The 23,220-nt window shown below is 47.1% G+C and overlaps 1 protein-coding gene across 4 annotated transcripts; it reads right to left on the bottom strand.

Moving 5' to 3' along the window:
- Positions 1–3,185: 3,185 nt before the first annotated feature.
- Positions 3,186–23,006, bottom strand: ZDHHC1 (zinc finger DHHC-type containing 1). Of its 4 annotated transcripts, none has more exons than XM_040075750.2 (11): positions 22,828–23,006; positions 19,626–19,844; positions 17,725–17,900; positions 17,004–17,105; positions 16,035–16,159; positions 15,541–15,699; positions 12,366–12,475; positions 7,515–7,600; positions 6,775–6,868; positions 5,773–5,881; positions 3,186–5,604 (listed from the first exon to the last, which is right to left on the bottom strand). In XM_040075750.2, the coding sequence occupies exons 2-11, from the start codon at positions 19,842–19,844 to the stop codon at positions 5,069–5,071; spliced, it is 1,716 nt and encodes a 571-aa protein (XP_039931684.1). In that variant the 5' UTR covers positions 22,828–23,006; the 3' UTR covers positions 3,186–5,068. The 4 variants fall into 4 exon arrangements, with proteins under 4 accessions (XP_039931684.1, XP_058278132.1, XP_039931683.1 ...); XM_058422149.1 differs by having other exon boundaries at positions 3,186–5,346; positions 22,828–23,000; XM_040075749.1 differs by lacking the exon at positions 22,828–23,006 and adding an exon at positions 20,967–21,069.
- Between the last annotated feature and the right edge of the window lie 214 nt (positions 23,007–23,220).

The following is a 23,220-nucleotide window of genomic DNA, read 5'->3' as shown; positions in this document are numbered from 1 at the left end:
TGAGCACCTGGCCACTTTGGGTAGGCCCAGCTGGTCAGACACATAGAGGACCCCACTTTATTATGCCCCCAACCAATCCTGTGGCCCCTCCAGTGGGGGCTCCACAAGAGCTGCTCTTACACTGCCCAGCCAGAGGTAGGGTGGCGAGGGCATCCTGGAGGGGACAGTCCAGAGTGGGAAAGGCAAGTGTAGAGGCTCATCTGATGCCAGAGTCCAGACAGATCTCTCCAAGAAGATTTTCCTCTCTCTGGTTTGTGCTGGTAGAGCTCAGACATGGCCAGAGAGCCTGGGAGCTACATGGAGGGCTCTCCTGATCACACTTCCTGCTCCTCATACAACATGAAAGCAGATTCCAAAGTGCAGAGGGCCAGAGGTGACAGTGCCTGGCTGTGAAGTGGGAATTTAAACCAGGTTCTGTGCAGGTCAGCAAGGACCCAGGGGTGTTGTCCCACCTGCAGAAGGTGGGGAGGAGCTGAAGACTCTCTGGTTTAAGGACAAGGGAATAACTCTTGCCACACCAAGGAGGGTGGTTAAGTTTTGGTGAAGGTACAGCCTTATCCAAGGTACAGCCTTATCCTTAGCTTATCCTTATCCTGCAGATCCTCACCAAAGCAGGTGTCTGGCTTCCAGCTGACAGCTGACAGCTCCAGACGGGAGCCAGGTAATGTCAGCTGGAGCATCCAGCAGAACTTGGCAGCAGTGGGGCAGCGTGGGAGCCTGGATCCTCCGAGCCGGCAGCAGGTGGAGCAGGAGTTGGACCTGCCGGCAGCTCTTCTGTAGGAGCTCCTGCTGCTCCTGGGGCTGCGGAGCCCAAGGAGCCAGGCGATGGCACACGGGGAGAGCCGGGTAAGGGGGCACGGAGCCACGGCTGGTGAGCTGTCCACGGGTCGGGTTGAGCAGGTCAGGTTTCGGTTCCTGAGGGCTGGGGTTTGTTGTGCGTTTGTTGTCACCATGACAGCCCTGTTGGGATGGTCCTTGGCCGGCTCCCGCTGCTCCCGCAGCTCCTCATGCAGCCCGGAAAAGGAAGCCCGGGAGGAGGCTGTGACTTGGTCCGCAGCCCACGGGACTGGCAGGAATTGAAAGGGAGGTTGCACAGCTCCTGTGATGTGGTGGAGGAGCATGCACACCCGTGCTCTTTCCCTTTTAATCAAGACGAGGATGTTCCCAGGCTGTCTCCTGCCCCAGGGGCAGAATGAGCCGAATCCTCCAGCGCTCACCCCAGACACACCGAGGCTCACACACAGCTGCACCCACGAGGTGCAGCTTCGGCTGCTGGGCTGGTTCCTGCTAGGACTGTGTCCCTCTTCCCACCCTCACAGAGTTCGGAGTGCTGTGAGTGCTCAGGGCGCAGCTCAGAGCTCGCACGACGGCACAAGCACGACCTCTGAGCACCCTCTGTGCTCACCCTCATCCTCTTTGCCCCCCGCTTCCTCCGAGCCTGGGCACCGCAGCCTCCCGGGACTCATCCCGTTTCAGAAATGATTCTCTGGCTCGGCCGTGTCTGGGGTGGGATGAGGTTATGCGGGAACGCCGCTTCTCTAGCGCGAGTTGCTACAAAACAGAGGGAAGTGTTTCGGAGGTTGTGCAATATGTACACCGTCACCCCAGCAACAGCGCGTCCACAAGGCATTAGCGGGGCTTAAGCTGCGGCTGCTGAGCGGCGCGATCGGGGCGCGGGCCGCGCTGTGTCCGTGCCGGCTGTGCCACCGGGCACGATCTGCAGTCATGCCACGCACGGCGCCGGGCACAGGAACGGGGGGAAAGCTCCATCCTCTGGCAGGAGCTTCCTTTCCTCCGCCCTGCAACTCAAGGCAGCTCACTGAGATGCTCTCAGGACGTGTCAAAAGCAGCGCAGGAACAGACTCCTACAAAATCATTTCCCAAAGGATGGTCCCCTTGACTTCAAAGAGGAAACAAAGAAACTTGAGCCAGGCTCAAAGATGAAAGTAAGCACGACGTGCATCCCACGCCAAGGCGGAGGCTTGGAGCAGGCACTGCAGGGCCTGGCACAGTTGCCAGACAATGGCCAGGGACCATGGCGTGATTCCAGGGGACTGTGGAAAGCTGTCATCCTGCAAATCATTGGTTCTTCCTAATAGAAAGCTACAGTGTCTTGTGGTGGAAACAGCTGGTCCAGGGCACTGCCTCCAGCTGATGGGAGAGTTCACATCCCAGCAAAACCCTTTTATCTAGTGCTGGAGAAGGTGCTTGAGGATGTCAGACCTCAGTGTGTCTGCAGTGATGGGGAGCTGAAGGCATCGGGACTTCTGCTGTCAGGACCTCAACCCAGCTCTCTAATGGTCTTGGGCTGCAGCGTGTGGCCATTGCAACCCTCTGGTGCTGAGCCCACGACTGCTCTGCCCACACGCTGGACTCTGCAGCAGCACCTCAATGTGACTTGTTCCTTTAGCTTACAGGTCTGCTATGGACATTCTTCGTGCAGAGCATGAGGCACTGGCACTTGAACCTGCAGCGTATCAACATTAAAGGCCAAAGAGCACAACAGCAAGGTTGGGAAGGAGAATCCAGGGGCTAAAACCATCTCAGCCTCACCATTTTCACTCTTGCTCATTTTTACAGGTGCTCATTGCCCATCTTCAATAGTGCCAATTTCAATCATCATGTGGCACACACAATCCTCCTGCTGCCCTTGAGATTTAGATCAGAGTCCAGCACTGACAGAGCTGGGAGCCTGTCCTGCTGGAGCCTGGCTCTCGGTTTGGCACCCAGCTGCTCCAATGGATGGGCAGAGCCTTGCATGTTTGGCAGCCTTGAGTTATTCAGCAGAGTGGAGTAAATGTTCCAGCTGAAGGCAGCAGAAGGATGTCCCTGCACATCTGATAGCCCAGGAAACCCAGCTCCCCTCAGCCCAAAAAGCACAGCAGCCTTTCTGCAGCACAATGCAGAGCTGGCTGGGCCTCTGCACTCTGGTGCTCACCCTGCTCAAGCACAAAAACCAGCCTGGGTTACACAGGGAGAAGGTGGTCTAATCCCTACCCTCAGGGAAGACACTCCCATCTAACACCAAAAAGGCCCTGTGGAGAGATGACTGCTGTCACCCCCACATCAGTTACAGTGTTGAGCCCTTCTGCGACTCCAGAAGCTCAGGGAGAAGTCAACCAAACAGCCTGGGGATCATCAACGGGGCAGAACCAGGAATTGCTGCAAAAGGAAGGAGGAAACTATTTAGCAAAGAATATAGAAAATTTTATTGTGGCCAGAGCTACTGAAGAGCTCCATACATGATTTTGGGCTTGCTTCTGCATGGACAGAGTAAGAAAACACACAAGGTCTGCCCAGGGGCACCTGCTGAAGAGGAATGCTTTCTGGTGGAAAGACAGCTGGCCTTGAAAAACTTGCTGCAGGATGTAGTTTCCTTGGATGACAGTTGACATGAGGAGAAACAACAGCAAGGACTCTGTCTAACGGGAACCCATTGGTGAGCAATGCTCTGGACTCTGTAGACACCCAGTTCCATGTCCTCTGGTCCACACTGACCTGCTTTTCCAAAGGGTCACACTGCCAGCAGGCACCACTGGCCCCAGCAGGCAGGGAAGCTGCAAGGAGTGTGACCACAGGCCAGCCCTTCCTGCAAACTGAGACAAAATGACTTCAACAGCTACACGAGACTTCATGTTTTCTGATCACCAGGTTGTGTAATTTGATGAAGAGTCAAAGCTCCTCATCCCAATTCTTTCAGGAGACAAAAATCAGACAAGAGTGGTAAGGCAGCCCTTTAAAACACCTCCAGGTCTTTCTCCCAGGCTAGTCTCTCCCATCAAGGCTGGGAGTCCATCCTGCCTCTCCCGTGTTGACTGTGCCCAAAGAGCCCTTGTCTCCAGATCTCCTTTTCTGCTCTGACCCAGTTCCAAGGGATGCTTGCAGACTGAGCTAGACAAGGGGAGAACAGCTTAGCTTGACTCTCACAGCATCCTGCTTCGTCCTCTGCTTCCCTAACCCGCACCCATTGTAGCTGGAGAAAGATCAGTTGCACCTTCCATGCATCAAAACATTTGGAAGGGAGATGAAGACTCCCCTGGCTTCCTTTTCTTTGCTGGTACACCTGTTTGTTCACAGCACCAGCAGTGTGCTGTGCTGGGGATGGGTTTGGAAACATGCATCCAGCCATGCCAGTGCTGCTGCTCAGGGCTGTGCCAAATCCTGTCAGTCATGGCCGTGCTGGTGGCAAAGCCCATGGAGATGTGTGCGGAGCTGCTGTCTGGGCTCTGAGATTAACTGGCTGCTAAGCAGATCTGGGCTTGCTGGAAGCCCAGCCTCAGCACTCAGCCAGGAATCTGGAATGGGGCATGCTGCCTGGGGAAGTCAGGGGGGCAGAGAGAGCACAGGTGCTGTAGGATGGCAGCCCAGACAGCTCTCTGCAGCTCACCCCCAGCACAGGGGGCTGTGGCTCGAGGCACTCGCCCTGTACCCCATGTCTGCTGTGGGACCCTTCTGCCCTACACACACCCCAGGCTTGGCTGTGGACTAAGACACATCTGGCAGCCCAGGAATTGGAAAGGTTTCAGGGCCTTCTGTATCCCAAAACTTCTGATGAGAATGCTGCAGCGTGGGGCACCCCAGACTGCTGGGAAGAGGAGCAGGTCAAACCATGCTGCCTCGCAGAGAACACGCTGGTGGTGGACTTGGCTTGAAGGTGCACAGTGGAAAGCGGTGTAGGGATGGGGCAATCCTGAGGTTACTTCCTGACCACCTGCTGAAGCCCCTGAGCATGATCCAAAGACTGACAGGGTGTAGGCTGATGGAAATACAGCTTTCAGGGCACAGGGAATGGCAGAGCTGCAGCACCATACACTCTGCTGGGAAGTTACTGCAATATCAGCGTGCAGAGGGCCAAGAGGAGTTGGCCCTTTCCCAGAGAAAGCACTTGAGCTCTCTTGAATAACAAGATTACCTCAGGCTTGCCACCTTGCTGCCTCTTGCTTTTGGCTGATGATGAGAGATGTCCCACTGCAGCCTGACAGCACATGCACAGTGAGGGGCGAGTCCTGTAGGCCTCTGCACAGCACTAACGCTGTTCCCAAAAGCCATGGCTTTGGAAGGATGATCCCTAGGCCGCTGTGGTGCTTGTCCTTATGTCCTTTGAGCATGGATCACGTGTGCCCACGTGCTGCTTGCTGGTGCATTTTCTGTGGTCAGGCTCGGATGTGCTCTCACTGGGCTGGGGCTGAGGGACAAGAGGTTCTCCACTGCTCTTACTTACAAACACAGCAGGAATCTTAGAAAAAAGTTCCAGGTCTCGTTGCACACGTCTGTCCTGCTGGCAGCTTCTTTTTTTGACCTTGTGCTCAGAATACAGATTCTTCTTCCTGACTCCTCTGGGATTGTCTGTGGACAAGGGATAATGTTGAGAGTTGCCTGAGTTACTTTTAGAAGGCCCTTGGAGGACTGGGCTCCCGAGGCGAGCCTGAGCCACAGGAATCTCATCCATGGACTCAGCAGACTCTGAGTGATAGTCAGCTGGGGGTCCTGCTGCCTGGATGAGGCCCATGCTGCTGGGGGACACAGCAGCTCTCAGAGGAAAAGCTGGCACTAAGAGGTGAAGGCTGTGGGAAGGTGAGGTGGCAGCAGCCGTGGCTGGGAACTCTGCAGATGGAAATAAAGGGAGAAGAAACCTTAAGGAGAGATCTCTCAGCCCCACAAAGACACTCAACAAGCCCAGGAACTCTGCTACGGCTGATCCACTAGTGTTACAGAAAGTCATACATATTTTTATGCAAGATTCAGCAGAGAAGCTGACTGCTGCACTCTCACCTGACGGGGGATCTGGGAACGAGGGCGGAGGGGTAGCATGTGCTTTAGATCCGCTGTCCATTGCTGAGGAAGAAGCTTTCTGCATTTTCTTTCTTCTTTTCTTCGGTTGCTGTGAAAGCAAGTGGCACAAGAGAAGGGCCAGGCCAAAGTAAGGAGACAATTTTTTTTACTTGTTACCTCTTTCTAATTCTTCCTACTTCGAATAACAAGCACTAGGTATAACCAAAGTCCAAGAATATTTTACCATTTAGGACTGAGCTACTACAAAGCAGTAATAGAGAACAGGCACTTAATGAACACACACCCACATTATCTGCATACAGTGACTCTCTGCGGAGGTACCTTTGAGCCGTTGTCTCATAGAGCTGGGGGTTGTATGAGACCCTGGTCACTTGCATTTGTAAAGCCACACAGCACAGGATGTCCCAAGAAAGGGACAGTCCTTGTCCCAAATACAGTATAGATGAAAACAAAATTTTCTTACCATCTAGATGGCATGACTGACTAATAAGCTTGGAGAAAAAGAGATTTAAGCAAGATGAAAGAGCATCTAGATACAGATACATGAGTATCAGGAGCCCAGTGCTAGACTCTGGAGAGCTGTTCCATACACTCAAGCTCCATATCCACACACACCATCCTTCCCTGGGCAGGTGCTTTATTCGAACATTTAAACTGTTGGATTTTGCTCTGCAGAAACATGCTGAGCTTCTTACATCACCAAAGCAGTATAGTCAATCACTGAGCTGCACTGGGGCAGCAAGGCACAGGATTACAGCTGTGTTACAGCCGTGAGCTTATGAGGGGACTGTGGGATAGCTCTGATCATGCCTGTGAGCAGAGCCAGGAGAACATCACCTGGATTTGGTGACTGCAGGGCACACCTGCAGACACACACTGAGGGGAGGCAGAGGGGCTAAGCACAGCCTGCCCTAGAGCGAGCATGCCCGAGCACCCTGGGGGTTTCAGCAGCAGGCTGGGTGTGTGGCAAACCCTCCTTACCTGAGAAGGGGCCTCAGAGTGAAGAGATGGGGACTCAGGGGACGAGCTCTGCTTGGGGTCACCTTCTTGGTTAGGGACATAGAGCTTTGGAAAGCTAAAAAACACAGCAGACACACAGAGGTGATTCCCTAAGACAGGACTCAAGTCTGATGCTCTCTTTGCCTGCACGTATGGATCAGGCTGATCACAGCCTCCCCTGCCTTACACAGCATTCCCAGCAAAACTGCAGGGGAACTCCTCCTGCACAATTGTGCAAATTAAGAAGGAAATCCCCAGGGACACAAGTCAACAGGAAAGGTCTAATTAAGAGACAAGGATCCTGTTTTCCCAGGAGTGCTTGCCTGTGTTATAAACTTGTAACTGTTGCGATGCATTTTTCCACAACCTGAAATCATGTAACTATGATGAGCTCAATAGAGGAGTTACAGGACAAATCAGCCAGCCTTAAAGTACTTTCAATATAAAACAATTAATAGAAACCAGCTCCATATAAAATATTTAATATAAAACAGCCTAAAGAGAGTATTCTAGGAATGATATTTTCCCAGGAGAGGGAAGGCAAGTATTCCTGCAGGTATTTACCCTTCTGAAACTCAAATATTTCTCCATGCCTTGCTCAAAACCCTGGTGCTCCCTATCTTTCTATGTATTTTTGTCTTAGGGCCCATTGGTGACCTTGATAGCAATTACCTACTCACCAGATATGCTCCTAGGAGAATCCCATCCTCAACTTTTCTCACCTTTTTCCTGAAGCTACTGTTGAGACTTCCTCTACTTGAATTCCAGGGTCTCTGTAGCCAGGATTACCTGACAATAAGTCTGCTTCCTGGAAAAGAAAAAACCCAAACAAACAACATTTTCAGACTAATATGAACACAGAGGGGAAAAGAGGGATTTTCATTACAGATGTACTCTTTCTCCTCATGCCTGACATATTTTGTCCTTACAGGTAGCACAGTAGGAAACTGCTGCTTAAGAGGATGGAAAAGCAAGACTGGCACAATTAGAAGTCCTTGATTAATTTGTTTAGTCCAGCCAGTATTTCATGTGACTCAAAACCAAATCACACTTACAGAGATCAGCTTAGTCATTTCTTGGGACCACATTCAAAATACCACTTAAAGCTTCCATTAGTTACACAGTTCAATCTGAGGAGCTCCGCAGTGAATGAAAAAAAGCCTTTCAAATGCAAAATGGAGGGGAGAAAGATGGAAGCATGAAATATACATAAAAAGCATCAAATGTTTTCTATTTCTCATGTGATCCTGTATGGTTAAGACCTGCTGATTTTTAAAAATGAGTATGATATATTGCTGATTTGCCTCAAGTATGGATGAGCTCAGAATAATGACAGCTGATCTTGAAAATTGCATATTTTCAGAAACATTTTAAGGATAAGCCTCCTAAATCCAAGTGCTGCATTACAGGGAAGGACCCCAGTCCTCCCTCAAAAGCAGCCAGTTAAGATGGTCAGAGTATCAAGGGATGAAGCCCTGTTATCAAAAAAGGATAAACCACACTCAGAAGAATCTTGACACCACTTATCAGCTGCTCTTAAACTTCAATAACCATCAAGAGAACTTTTTCCTAACTATTTCACTGTGCAGAGCCTATAAAGATATTTTAAAGTAACTTTTAGGTTGAGATAGAAGGATTTAAAATGTGATAGGCATTAGCTTCAAAAATAGCTAGAACAAGCTCATGAAGACCTATTTTTCTGAACAGCCCGATCAGCAAATTTGAGAAAATGAAGTCAAAGTTGGACATGCCACAAATGGGTTCCTGAGAGATCCAGGGCCTCTGCACTTCAACAATTTCATAAACAATCAACAAAAGAGCAGAGCATGGGAAGCCTGGTGATGACACTCCCTGATGTAAAGCATTAAAAATGAAAGCCAGCCGCAAAGAGCTGTGGAAGATCTTTGCAATATTGAGTTATAGGGTGGTAAAATGGCACCAAAAAAAAAAAAAAAATCAGTATTGCTAGAGGTAAAGATGGAAAGTGAAGCATGTGGGAAAAGCAGTGTAAACTTTATATACAAAGCAACAGTCTCTGAACCAGAAAAGAATCCATGGAGCTGCACATTCAGTGGCAGCCAAGAAATAATTTCAGATGTTAGGAATAAAAAAGAAAGGCAAATAAAAAGAGAAAAAATAACAATTTCAGCTGTTTTATAGGTGGCAACATAACAACTGAAGGGAATTGGTTTAGCAATCAAAAACATGACTTTCTGATTTAAAAAGTTTATCCAAGTGCAAGATTAATAATCTGCAGAAATTTACTACATGTATTTCAATTGGAACTTGTAACTCAAGCCAGATCATCACTCATCACCAACTGAACACAAAGTGTGCACAAATGTCTCCTCAAAGCTCCTTGGGACATTTACAGTCAGGATTTACATTCAGGCCTCATGCACCTGAGTCACGAGGGAAGGAGACCAGACACAGTCTTGTGTCCCTGGGAGTGTACAGGCAGGAGATGCAGGTCTCTTCAGAGTGAAGCAGATCATGGCTGAAAGGAGCTGCAGCAGGAGACATCCCACTGCACAGAATAACTGAAAACAACCAGGACTCAATGTCCACAGCACATAAACAGGATGCAGGACTGGCATTTCAAGGGAGCTTAATAAATGATTCATCTTGAGAATAACGTGGACAATTTCTTTCCAAGCAGGGAATGAAAGAGCCTTTAAAAACCCATTTTGTTAATTTCAGCCTTCTATAATTAATGTAGAACCCAAGCAGCCACATAAATGAAAGTAAAGCATTAGAGCTGACTATAAAAACAACTGAGATTCAAACAGTAGAAAATACAATGTTCTGTCACAGTGTGACACGAGCTACAGCCACAGCACAGAGTCCAAGCCTCTCTCTGCTCCCAGGCTTTTAGTAGGAGGATCAGAATCCTTCTGCTGCAGCATCAACACAAGCCACCCTTTGCAGCTGGGTTGTCAGGATTCAGCTGCTGCTCCTGCTGAAAGCAGACTGCTGGACTGACAGACTGCCCAAGTTCTGCCCCCATGCAAATCCTGGCCACGTTGACCAAATTCCAGCTATGACCACCCCAAGGTCCATGGTTTACAAGCCCAGGATGGATATTCAGCTTCCTTGACCGCTGCAGTTGCCCTCATCAACCACTTGAGTGTCAGGAAGTGCCCTGAAGTGCTGTCTGCCTGGAGGGCAAGCAGAATTGAACAGGAAAAAAAAAGTTCTTGCCCCAAGGAAAGTGGGTCTGTTGCAAGTGTTGAGGCTGAGAGTGAAGAATCAAGTTCATTGTACATTGGAAGAAAGAAACAATACTGAAAATATAAAGGAAACTGAGTAAAATCTGTGTTTAGTATTTAAAATCAAACCCCACCAACCTGAATCAGTTGCCAAAGCAAGTTCAAAGCTTTAGGAATGTGAGAAGAATCACATCCCAGCTGGCCTCATATGAAAGCCAGCTCCCTGGCATGAATGCAATTATGCATTAAAGCATAGGGTTTGGTTTAGTTTATATTTCTTTGGACTGCAAATGCATACAGAAAAAATGGTTACTTGCACATCCTGCTTTAGGTATGGTAATAGAAGCAAAGGCTCAATATGTCCAACTGTTTTGCTTTTTCTGTGACATCTGAACCATTTAAATGTGCAAAATTAGGGCTCTTACTTTGTGGATCCTACAAGCACATAAGAATCCTTTATCCTGAACAAGAATCCTTTAACCTGAACATAGCTGAAGACTTAACCACAAACCAGCATGGAAAACTGAAGCCAAAACCAACACCCAAGCTTGAATAAGGCTCAAAAACAAGCATTAAAGGGGAAATGCATGTTTCTTCTTAGTCCCTAAAATGAATGAACAGTTCAGACAAAAGTGAGAAGAGGATGATTTCCATTTTATGCTTACAACATGTTGGATCAATTACAAAGGGTTGCAGTGTTCAAGCTAAAGAAGGCTGTATTCAACACAGCTTACAAAAGGCAAGTCACTTGGTGTCCTCCTACTCCAATCTATTTGTTTGTGTTTATCTCTGGTTGCTATGTGAGAAACAAGGAAAATCTGGTGGGTGAACATTTTTCTTAACAATGTTACTGGGCATCATCCAGTCTTTCTTGTTCCCTAAGGTTCTAACTGCAGTCCTGAAACACCAAACTCCTTTTCATCCTGCTCCTTCCAGGCTTGCTGCTTAAATTAACCATATTCACACATATCTAGATAAGAACCAGTGCAGACAGAAGAACACCACAGAATGCCAGCATTCCAAATGAAGTCCACACACACATGAAGATCACCCCTGTTCAAATACCTTTTCATTATTGATTATAATTAAAAAACTTAATTATTAGAGCGAACACTTTATTATTGTTTTAATTTTCATAGCAAGCAAAGCTCTGTGAAACAAAGTGCCAAATATTTTTGTTGTTATGGAAACCTCTGTTTAAACTGAAAGTTCAACTTTTCCAAAATAGTAAAAAATATATATGAAAAGCTAGGGACTGCATATTATACAAAACTGAATGAGCTCACTTTGCCCTTTGCTTTGATAGGGAAGAACTATGGATGAATCCAGAGACATCTCAATATCTCTACAGAGAATACTTGGATGAAGCTTGTGTTTAATTAATTTCTTATGAAATATAAAACTGTTTGTATAGTAGATAACTTACTTGCACAAAATGAAAAGTTACACATGACAGAATCACAGAATAATTTAGATTAGGAAGAATTTCTTGACGTTTCTAGTTCAAGTCCCTGCTAAAGTTAGTACAGAATGTGTCCAGTCAAAATTTGAGTTAATCCAATAATTCACCTTGTAGCAAAATAAATTACACTGCACCTCTCAATTCAGAGCCTGATATATCTGCCTCTGCAGAGTCTAGCAGTATTTAAGAGCTTGTAGAACTCTTTTTACAGAGATATAGTTCAACATCATGGTAATAGCAAGGACCCTTATCATTATACAGACTCATTTCAAAGCAAAGCAGATATCTGGGTCATTTCTGAAAAACTGGTGTCTTTTTCACTTTCAAGATGGTTAAATTACTATTATTATTAGCTGCTCAGCAATTAGCCCCAGTTCCTCCAGCCCTAGAGCCTGTCTCATTTGAAGTCATGACACAAGCCCCCAAGATGTGCAGTGCCACCCAAACAGATGGTCCTGTCCTTTTCAGGAAAAGGATTCTTCCCACTCTCCAGTCTCCTTCATTTGTGCTGAGCCAGGCATTTATGTGACTGCTTGGTGAACTGAACTGGAGGGAGCTGGGCCAGCTCAACAATTTTTTTTAATAAGGTTTATTGTTACTCAGATGAGTTCCCCCACCCTGTCCTAATGAACAGCTGTGCTGGCAGAAGAGACGAGATAGTACAGGGCCCAAAACAAGTGGTGGAGGAAGAGAGTGGGTGGGATTGATTCCTTTGAAAGCAGTACTTGCTTATACCTAAAGTGTTCATGGAATTACAGGCCTTGCACTCTTTCACATCCTACTCAACTCCATCAAAGTACCTTTGAAGCCTTATCTCCAGCAACTGCCTTTAAAATAGGGAGGTCAAGAAAGCGAACGAGCAAGGCTGTTTTTGGGAAATGGACTGGAAATAGGATGAGTACCTGACTGGGTCTCACTTGGGAGGAACAAGACTCCTGTTTCTTGTCTGCCTTGTCTGGCTGCTGGGGACGCTGCTGCAGGATGTACTCATAGGTAGTCAGCTTGTGCCACACTGAAAGGGAAGAAAGAGACCTCTGTCAGCACAGGAAAGGCCCCTCCCTGAGTGCACTTACACAAACAGGCTGGATAACTGTACAATCAAATAGTAACTATAAACACGAAGAAACTGATAATCTAAGCCAAAAGTACCTGTGCACTGTACATCCTAGTATATAATTTATTGTCACCATCACAATGCTTTCTTACAGTCCTGCTATTCTAAAGTGTCCTAGAATGGTACAGCCTTCTATACCGTAGTAATTAGTTAATTTCATTTTAAGGTAAATCCATTATTCATGCCCAACAAGGGTAAGATCTGTACTGTACAAACAGCTCAATGAGCAATCAGAAGGTATGTGGTGCTAAATGGAGAGAAGAAATCGAGCAGGTTAGTGCGTCCTGTAGTGACTGAGACACTTAATGTGCAAACATGAAATGAGCATCAAATGCACAGCTTGCCTTGTGCCAAACAGATGTGCCCAGAGTTCTCATGTCCCTTTATGAGCTCTCCAGGTCCCCATGCAAACACATCTGTTTCCATGAATGACCAAAAGCATGTGACATTTCTAAGCAGCTTGGTTTCTTCATGAGACCCAAAAGAGTCCAAAATGCAGACAATCTTCCCATAATGACCTTAAGAATTTTTAGAAAATAAACCCCAGAAATGGATGCTGAAGGGTTTTAGTGCACAGCCTGGTAGTTATTCCTCCTTTTTTACAGAAGCACAGCAATTAAAGCAGATGCCTGGGATCATTAGGACTTAAATCCTCCCTCTGCCTGAAGATATTTCTATCACTAATAGCTCACCTCTCAAAACCATGCCCTGAACACAGGACTACTTCACAGAGAAGTGGGGGAGAGCAGAGGAGAGGGGCCCCTCTGCTAAAGCAATCACTTTACGAAGAAATAAAAATTCAGGATCCATTTGGGCAAAAAGAGAGAACATAGAGATGAATGTGAGTCTGCAGCCAAGTGATTACTTAACAGGGACAGTGCAGGGTGCTGGCAAGTGCTCCTAGAAATGGCACCCTTTGCTTTCTTTGAAAAACAGAATGTTGCTTCATAAGCAAAGGCCTATTAACCATTTTTCATTTGGATTTTATTGGTTTCTGAATACTTACAGTGTAAATTTTAAAATATTTTAATAGAGCTATTTAGTTAAAATACTGCATTTTTTTTGCCAGATAACACTGCAGCACATAACATGCAAAATACAATCAGTCTGTTAATAACCCTATATGCTTTCCTATATTCCCTACTATTTTTTCTTTCTACTCTGCTGTCAACCTCTTGGTACTGAAGAAAAAAAAAAATATCCTCCCTCCAAGCTTCTGAAGTGCCATGCTTCACCAAATGCCTCTAGAACTGAGTCTGAATCAAGACTAGTAATTCTGAATACATGGACCTACTTTTTTGATAATAACCTACTTTCTTTGAGTGATCATAGTGAGTAATTAAAAATCTGGAGAGTAACTCTGAAATTTTCACTGTGCTTGTAACAAAACTAGATACTAAATTTTAATAGTCATACCTGACTTAAGCCATTTTTTAATGGAAGCCTAAGGGCAGTACCACTCACATGGGTGCTACTTAATTTCTGCAATTTAATTATTGAATAATGTAATAAAACATTAAAAACATTAGCAATAATTCTGTTTCCATATAAGATGGAAGATGAAGATTTAAAATTGGGCCAAAAGTAGAAAGAAGTTAATTTGGCTTGAAATTTACTCTGAAAGAGGAAAAAGAATCACCCCAAGAAAAGAGCAGCAAAATCTCCCCCAAGCCCAGAGCACAGCTAGTGGCACGCACAGAGGTTTCTGTTTGACAGATAAAGCATTATCTCAGGCAGGGAGCACCCTCTTGTGGAAGCTGCACACAAGGACAGGATAAATACCACTCTGGACTAAACAGAATAATCTTTTTTCATTCAGAGGAAACCTTCCTGGAGCTTTGTTATGCCTTTTGTCTTTAAAAAGTGCTAGATCAACCTTTCAAATCTCCAGGCAGTGCTAAAAACCTAGAAAAGCCAACTGTCTATTCCGCCAAGGAAGTAAAATTGCAGCGTGCCCAAATTTCAGTGAAGCTCAAAGAGGCTCTAGAAGGAAGCGATGGCCCGTGTCCTCACTGAGTGCACTGTCCACGCCAGCTGGGCAACACTCACCTATCGAATGCTACACTTCAGCAGCACAGCTGTTTTGCTTCTGGAGCCGTGCTGGTTTGTGCTGACCTAGTTTGTGTTGGCATCTGCAGGTCTGGTAACTGAGAACCTGAAAATCCATCCAAGGATCCTCTGTAACCGCTGTCCTCACTTCTCCTCCTCTACATCCCTTCTTTCCTACTTCTGGCACCACCAACTACTGCAAATGTAAGATCTCTCCCTATCATGACTTTCATCAGCAGCCAAAATGCATTGGCTTAATTTTAAATGATGGCTGAAAAAAAGTTTTTGATGCCCATCTCTACATAAACATCCTTTCTTGACAGAGCAACAAGCAGTAGATCTAAAGAGAGGCCTTTCTGAAAGCCTCTCCCTCTGAATTCCACAAATCTTCTTGTATCAATATGGTACAATTTCCATAAAGGGACATTGACCTGGATGGCAGTGCTCCAATCAGAAATTTAGCTCTGTAGGTCCACATTTCTCGGGGGTAAGGGGAAAAAAAAGGCTCTTTCACACAACAGAAGTACTGGGGAGCATAGTGAGGAGACTCACAAAGGCCATAATGCTGAGTCAATCTGAATCTGCCATCGCTGGCACCAAGCTGGGATTGACCAGTTCATCCCACTTGGCCTCTCCAGTACCCTCCCATGCGCTCTCAGTTTCAGGATTACATAGCTTAAACATGGCTGCAGAGGCCCAACACAAGCCCCACATTACACATGCACTGATAAGCCTACCTGGTACAGGGGGCAACTCAGAAATGTAATGTTAAATCCCAATTTTGCACGTTTTCAATGGCAATCTTACACAATGGGTGTAATAAGTGACACGGGTGAACACACAGTGAATGCAGGATGAGTATAAGATAAGCAAAAATGAAATGAAGGTGTAGATGACAGGAACAAAATACCCACAGAGATAGATGTGAAAGGTCAAGAGGTGGCCCAGCAGGATCATGGTCACTAGGCTCAGAAGAATAAAAATCCCAGCTGTCACCAAAATGGCAGGTGCCCGAGTCTCAACAGGAGATGCAGGAAGAAACACAAACCAGCGGTCCATGTGGTTCCTCAAAGCTGCAAAAACAAAGTTGGAGGTAAGTAAATTGTCCAGGTATGAATTATCACTAAATAAACTTTACAGCTGGAAATCCTGTTAACTCAAAAGTAGCTGCAGACCCACTGTGCACTGGAGGCCTAAGAATTCTGATGCCTGCAGGGCTTTTAGGAAGAGCAGTTAGCTCTGTAAGGAAAGAGAATCCATCCAACTGAGCAGAGATATTCTAACACAAATATGAAATTGAAGCAGTAAGGAATGGAGTCTTTCCTCGGTGGAAGAGCTCACAGAATCCAAACCCTCATCAGGATAAGCTGGCTGATTCCCAAGATGCTCGTGTGGAGCACGGCTGTACCATCAAAGTGCTGGTCAGAGCGAAGCACCATGGGGTCGACAAAGAACTCCACAAAGACGTAGAAAGCGATGAGCAGCAGAAGCCCCAGGCCCAGAATGGCAGACAGCACACTATTCAAAAAGAGCCTGCCAAGAAAGGGAGAGATCTCAGTGGCTTCAATAACATCACACATACAATTCATTATCCCAGCCTTTAGCAGAGATAGAGACAGCTATCTCAAATTACTGTCACGCTTTCTTGCACTTATGATAGATACTGGTGAACAGCTTTACTTATTATTTGTTACTCTGAGGGACTAAACTGTGACCCTTTAGTGCAACCATGGCTACAAAACAGTCAAGTATATCTAGGACAGACAAAGAGTCTTCCCTGCACAAAATCTGAACATGGCAGGGTAACATGGCACCCAGGAACAACACCACTTTGCTTTCCACGGGGTTTAAGTGCAAGAAAGTAAATTGAGAAGCATCAGTGACAGTCTCTTTATTCTTATCTCAAGCCTGGCATGAATCAGAGGTCCCTGTATGCTGCTGTGACTCCTGCCAACTGCCCAGTCTTGTAGGGAAAGCACATGATGTGGATGCAGGTTATTTTAAATTGGAGCAGCACCATCATGGTTCTATTTCTACTCCAGCTTTCAGAAGTACTAAGGACACCCAAATAACATCCTGTAAGCCCTTCCTAATAAAAAAAAAAAAAAAAATCTGTATGCTCTCTGTTTTCACTTATAGATGTTCAGGTACAACATTCTAAGTTTAGCAGTTTTATCCCTGTTTATTTGAATGTCATGATTATGTTGGTATTTTCCATCTAGTTTTCTCATGACTGATTCTATTCAGCCAGAGGCCAAAAGAAAAGTGGTTCTGCGTGGCTAAGTACAGACTGGAACTGAGTTACAGAAGAACCTTGGAAAGAGGAGACACATCATTGATGCAGTGTTGCGCTTCTGTCACAACGCCAAGCTCTTACCAGTAATTCCTCTCACCCACACAGTTGTTGAGCCATTTGCAGTGATGATCAAAGCCACACACACACTTGTTGCAAGTTCCACAGTGCTTTGACTTGGCACTCCTGCCAAACAAAGGGTGGCATTAGCATGACAGCACCAGCTCACTACTATGACTTTTCAGTGACTCAAACACAGGGCAGAGTACAGATACAGCAGCAGAGATCCTGGTAATAGTGAGTAAACCTTCTGCATCAGGAGTACTTCACCTCCCAAACTTATCTATCACTGGACCACAGTCCCAAACACTACAAATTCACCTTTCAATGCACTGCATGATTTTTAATTTGATGATTGTTGAATTTTACTTTGAATCCCTTCAGCAGTACAGAGCTTGATCTCAATGCCTGCCCTCCAAGCATTTCCTGCAACTGATCAGCATCCAGCCAGAGACAAGCACACACACACACAGTTACACACTGTTAGGTAAAACACCAACATCCAGGGAACACGGCACACTACAGCCTTCTCCACACAATGTGAGCAATGAAATAAAACACAGAACCCCGTGCACATTTGACACAAGGCCCCTACCCAACTATCTGAACCCTGCCACTGGAGGAAGCTTAACTTACACTGCAGCAACTCAGGGGCTCAATTTCAAATCTTAGAGTCTGACATTAAGGACTAATGGTGAAATGCAGCAGTGAAGAAGACAGAGCAGTAGAAAGAAAAGATACTTACACATCTACATCACAGACATAGCAGTGATGGTTCTCAATGACATGTGCGTGTTGGTTACGGTTGAAGGTGGCCAGAGGCCCCAGATAGTTTTTTTCTCGCACGTTTGCATCTGCAGGATCAATGGAGACTGCAGTAAGATGAACAACTAAATGGTAGATAAAACACACTCCTGGACACTGAAGTACACAGTTAAGGATTTAACGCGTCTTTTAATCCTTAATACACAAATCCCACAAAGAGGAGAAATTTATGGCATAGAATTAGAAATTGCTACATACCTGATTGCAGCACATTAATCTGAGCTTTACTGACAGAGATAAACATCCTTGTAATAAACATCCTCTGGAAAAAGAGAACTAAATCTACAGGAACATCCCTCCTCATCATGTACTACTCTGCCTTGCAGAAGTGTCCTTCCTAGCATAGGGTGTTTTTAAAAGATACCTTTACTTACCAGAATCTGACCCCAAGTACAGACTGCTGACATAGTCCATAGACTCCTTGGAAAGGCGTGTGGTTAAGGGTGTGCACGTGCCCTTTCACTGGACCAGACTTCCAAGAAAAAAAATGGTCACATCAAGGAAGTAGTATTGATTACCTTGCTTTCCTTTTCCTTAGAATCCTAAGGAAGAGGAGTACACCTTTAAAACAGACTCCTACAAAAGATTCAGGATTTGTCATTGTTTCTATATACTCAGATGTGCACATCATTGATCACACTAAGACCTATGGAAAATAGATCAGTGTAGTGAGTTAAAAAAGGAGGGCTCTGAGATGTCCAGCCCACTAGAGCTCTGATGCCTGGTGGAGCAGACTGGGAAGAGATTTACCTTTGACACAGAAGAGGCTTTAGTGCTTTATTAACTGGAAGCAAAACTTGAGGAAATATTACTCTTTTGAATTAAGAGTAACTTTAGATTGCATTATTAAGATATTTGATAGACAAATTCACAAGGTTTGGACTGTAATAATATCAAGGATTTGAGCAAGCTAACTAGAGGTAAGACCACTGAGCTAATTATATTAATGTCTTAATCATGCAAGTGTAAAAACTATAACAATCATAAGCAAAATCATCCCAAACATATCAAAGACTTAGAGGCATCTGTGTCAGATGTATAAATGGTGTAAGTGCATACCCCATCTCTTTAGAACAAGGTCTGGTCTTGAGGAAAGTCCTTCCCTGGACACAGGGGTGACAGTACAGGTGGCACTGGGAGCGCTGGGATTGCTCCCCAGCTCTTCCAGGCTGAACAAGCCAAGTGTTCTCAGCTGCTTCTCCTCTACACCCTTCACTGTCTTCATTAGATGTGTACTAAACTTCTGCTCAAGACTGTCCCTTAGGAGACCCCACCTCTGAGGTTCACACCACACCACCTTGTCTGTCACTCCCAGACTCTACTGAACACAGGAGAGTGCCCGGGGAGAACATCCACTGTGAGCCATCACAAGCAACCCACCACACAACCACAGCATGTCAAGCTGCCTCTCGTGATTCACCCAGTTCAGCACAGAGAGGTGGGGCTGCCTTCACAACAAGGATGTTTCAGGAGGGGCTTTTCTCCTGACTTCCTTCAAACCCTGCAGCACACTTGTACAAGAATTCAATAAAAAGCAAGGGAGACATACAGGCAGAAGCAGGCAGCAGAAGAGCATGGGAAGCAAAGGTAGTAATGGAGAGTGATGGAGGACACAAGCAGAACATCAGTGACCTAACGTGAGGATCTCAAAGCAACTGTTTTTTATAGTCAGGAGACGATCAAGATGATGGTTACAGTTCAGAGAAACATTCTGGCTCAGGTGCTTTGCTCCAACGCTTTCTGCGCTACCTCACAACCGCCGTCAAAACCCCCCAGGGACAGTTTGCACCAGCCCAAGCTCTCCTCTGGATCCAAGGATACGATGTAACCCGCGGGCAGCCAGTGGCGGGGCAGGAGAGGAACCAGGATTCCAAAGCCAACCAGCGCAAAGAAGAGGAACAGCAGCCAGGCAGTGATCTGGAACAGGTGCAGGGGCCAGCTCCAGCCATTTCTTCGAGCGCGCTGGGCCTTTGCCTCAGGGGCAGCTTCTCCCAAATCCTCTGGAACTATCTTATTATGAGGCTTGTTGCAGATATTCATCTACAGAAAACAAAAATGGAAAACAAAAAGATGGGATACAAAAGCACTGTGACTGAGCCCTGGTGCTGGAGGGATGCTCCAAGGTGGACAAAGTTAGAGACTAAAATGAGGACCTGTGAAGAGAAACAGCTCTGAGCTCAGAAGCAATTTCTCCTTTCTTCGTTTTGTGGTGGATTATTTGATGCTGCTTTTCACTTGCCACAGAAGAGCTTCTAACAACAGAGACTTGGGCTGCTCTGCTTCACAGAAAACCTGACATAGCAGAGAGAGCAAACCAGGCAGTAGATCAGGGGCAGCACCACAAAAGCAGCACAAAGGAGCTCTGCTGGACCTGAGCTGACTCAAGGTACCTCTGCACCACTCTCACCTTCCTGAGTAACTAAAGAGGATGTGAAATTAACATCTAACGTGACAAACAACTTCAATTTGTCTGATTAACATGCACAGGAGAATGATGAAAGAAAAGGAGGAGGTCTCTGGCTTGTTGTATTTTTGATAATGGTTCCAGTGGCAGAACAATTCCACAGGGCTGGAAGAGAGCAAGCACGGCACAGCGCTGAAAGAGCGAGCAGGACAATTCCAGCTTTGGTATGCCAACAGCCCTTCAGTCCCTGGCGAAGGCCTGGAAATGTCTTTTTGGGTCAACTGCTAGAGGAGTGGGTAAGACTAGCAGAGAATATGATTTATGTTCATCAGCACGGTCATATCAACAAGTTGGCTGGAATAAAAATTCCTGACTTCGCCCTTTGAATTAGCAGTATCTGCCTGAATCCATCATTTAAGTGGCTACATGGCAACTGGCTCACCACTGATGAGAAATCATTACCAATCATGTAATCCTTTTCTCATTAGGCTATTGAAAAACTTGCTCGTGCATCACTTTGAGCTACCTGGTACAAAACCCACAGTGGGTATTCCCGGCACGCTTTTATACCCACTATACCCAGAAAGCACCGAATATAAAAAACAAAGCACGAAGTCACTATCAGGGTAGACAGAGAGAGAAGCAGCGGGACGCAAGGGCAAGCACCAGAGGCCGGGCCGGCTGAGAGGTTTCCCGGGCAGTCACTCTGGAGAGAGCCGCGTAGACCCCTCCCGCACTCCACCAGCTCCCACCCTCACCTTCTCCCCGCAGAAGCGGTTGACAGACCGCCCCGGCCCCGCCTCATGCCCAGGCAGGGCACGGGGCCCCCGGCTGAGGCCTCCACGGCAGCTCCCGGCGCCTCCGCGGGCCTCGGGCCGCTGGGTCCGTCGCCATGGCAACGGCTACGGCGGCGCGCAGGGGGCAAAACGCGCCGGGCGCGATCGTTCCGCGGGGACACGAGAGAGAGGACCGAGGTTTCGTCCTTCATCAGACCAGTGTGGGGTCCTCTCACACCCCGGGAAATCCTGCTGCGACACTCCCCAGGCTTCCAAGGGGGGACATGCCATACAGATGGGGCTGGAGATGCCCAGTGAGCCAGCGGTGGAGGCTGGTTGTGAGCTAAAGCCATCCCCTTCCAGGAAAATTCCATTCCTTATTATATCGACCAGGCTTTATGGCATGAAAATGTAGTATTTTTGTTTATATATATATATATATATATTCAGATCTACACTATATATATATATATATATTCAGATCTACACTATGACATAATGAGGTTGCAGAATTTTACTGGGGGGGTTGGAATTTTACTAGAGGCTTTGCAGTGGTTTGTCCTTAAGTAAAACAAAGTAAAGGACATGGAACTGATGAGGATTGCCTTATCAGTGAAGGATAAAGGATACCCCTGGACAACCAGAATAACGTAGCATTTGATGGATTTGAAACCCTCCTAGCATTGTCTGGCGTCAGTAATTCCAGCAAGACAAGTTCCAGGGATGCCTAGATCATGCAATCATAGATTATCCTGAATTGGACGGGATCCACAAGGAACATCAAGTCCAACTCCTGACCCTGCACAGGACTTCCCCAAAAATCACACCGTGTGTCTGAGAGCATTGTCCAAACGCTTCCTGAAGTCTGGCAGGTGTGGTGCTGCAAACATTTCATTTCAGTGCATCACCAGACAAGCAGCAAGAACACTGAGAAAATAGAATCATAGAAGCCGTAAGGTTGGAAAATACCTCTAAATCATCAAGTTCAATCACCAACCCAGCAGTGCCACGTTCACCACTAAACCGTGTCCCCAGATACCACATACACACACCGTATGAACAACTCCAGGGATGATGATTTCACCACTGCCTGGGCAGCCTGTCTCAGCATCTGGTCACGTTTTCCATGAAGATTTCTTCCTTAACATCCAATTTAAACCTCTGCCGGCATAACTCGAGGTAATTTCCTCTTTTCCCTATCGTTTGTTACCTGGGAGAAGAACCCGACCCCCCGGTTTCACCCTCCTGTGAGGGAGTTGTTGAGTGATAAGGTTCCCCCTTTTCTCCAGGCTGAGCCCTCCCAGCTCCCTCATTAGCTCCTCACCAGCTTTGTGCTTCAGACCTTCCCCAGCTCCACTGCCCTTCTCTGGACTCTCTACAACACCTCCACGTCCTTCTCGCAGTGAACTTTGCAAACTTTCATTGTCATTAGCAGTCAGTGATGCGGGTGTTAAGTGACTACCTGAAGGTTTCAAGGCTAGAAGAAAACCTGCGCAAAACCCCACCCGTGGTGTCCATTTTGGCCGGGACGCCTCACGGAGCAGGGATAAACCTTTACCCCGTAATTCCCTACTTTTCACGCCAGCCCGTCTCCGCGGTCGGCAGGGGCCAGGTGCGGATTTTGGTGACGCGGCGCTGCCGGCCCCCCCAGCCCAGCCCAGCCCAGCCCAGCCCAGCCCGCACCTCTGCTGTCCCCGGGGAGGTTTCTCCGCCTGGCCCGGCGGAGCAGCCGTGCGGAGCCCGGCTCCGGTGGCCGTGCCGGGGAATAAGGAGCTCTTTATGGGCCGCCCGCGGTCTGCGCACAGCGGCTGCTTTGTGCGAGCAGCCCCGGCCGGACGCTCACCTAAGAAGGGTTCTGTGTGCGGAGTGAAGGGCGTCCCGGGGCCGGCGTGTCCTTCGCTCGCTGTCCCCAAAGGCCCTCGTCACCTTTTCAACCCCCAGCTGCTCTCCCTGCGCAGGGGTCTGGCCATGCTGGCGGTGACGGGGGGTGCCCAAGGAGTGCGGGGCGCTGCGCCTCACTTGTTCTCACAGCCCACCCTCGAGATGGGTGCAGGGGGATCAGCTCGAGTGCTTGGCAAGCTGCAGTTTTGACCAGCCACGCGCTCCTGTCAGCGCTGCTGCAGAGGGAAATCTGCACACAAAGAAGCACAGCCCCCGTCATCATGCCCTGCGCACCAGCACCAGGGAGCCGTGCTGTGTTTTCCAGGCACTGCCAAAGCAGCTGAGGACCAGTCTC

The sequence above is a fragment of the Hirundo rustica genome, chromosome 11 (genome assembly GCF_015227805.2).
Source record: "Hirundo rustica isolate bHirRus1 chromosome 11, bHirRus1.pri.v3, whole genome shotgun sequence".
NCBI lineage: Eukaryota > Metazoa > Chordata > Aves > Passeriformes > Hirundinidae > Hirundo > Hirundo rustica.
This window is presented reverse-complemented; position numbering and strand designations above follow the sequence as displayed.

What these genes read in the sequence shown, in the direction of transcription:
- ZDHHC1 (XM_040075750.2), bottom strand. Translation starts at nt 19,844, where the DNA reads ATGAATATCTGCAACAAGCCTCATAATAAGATAGTTCCAGAGGATTTG. An exon ending in GGCTGCCCGCGGGTTACATC is followed by an intron (nt 17,901 to 19,625) that starts GTATCCTTGGAT and finishes TGTGTACTTCAG; the next exon opens with TGTCCAGGAGTGTGTTTTAT. An exon ending in ACAGTAGCTTCAGGAAAAAG is followed by an intron (nt 6,869 to 7,514) that starts GTGAGAAAAGTT and finishes TGTGTTTTTTAG; the next exon opens with CTTTCCAAAGCTCTATGTCC.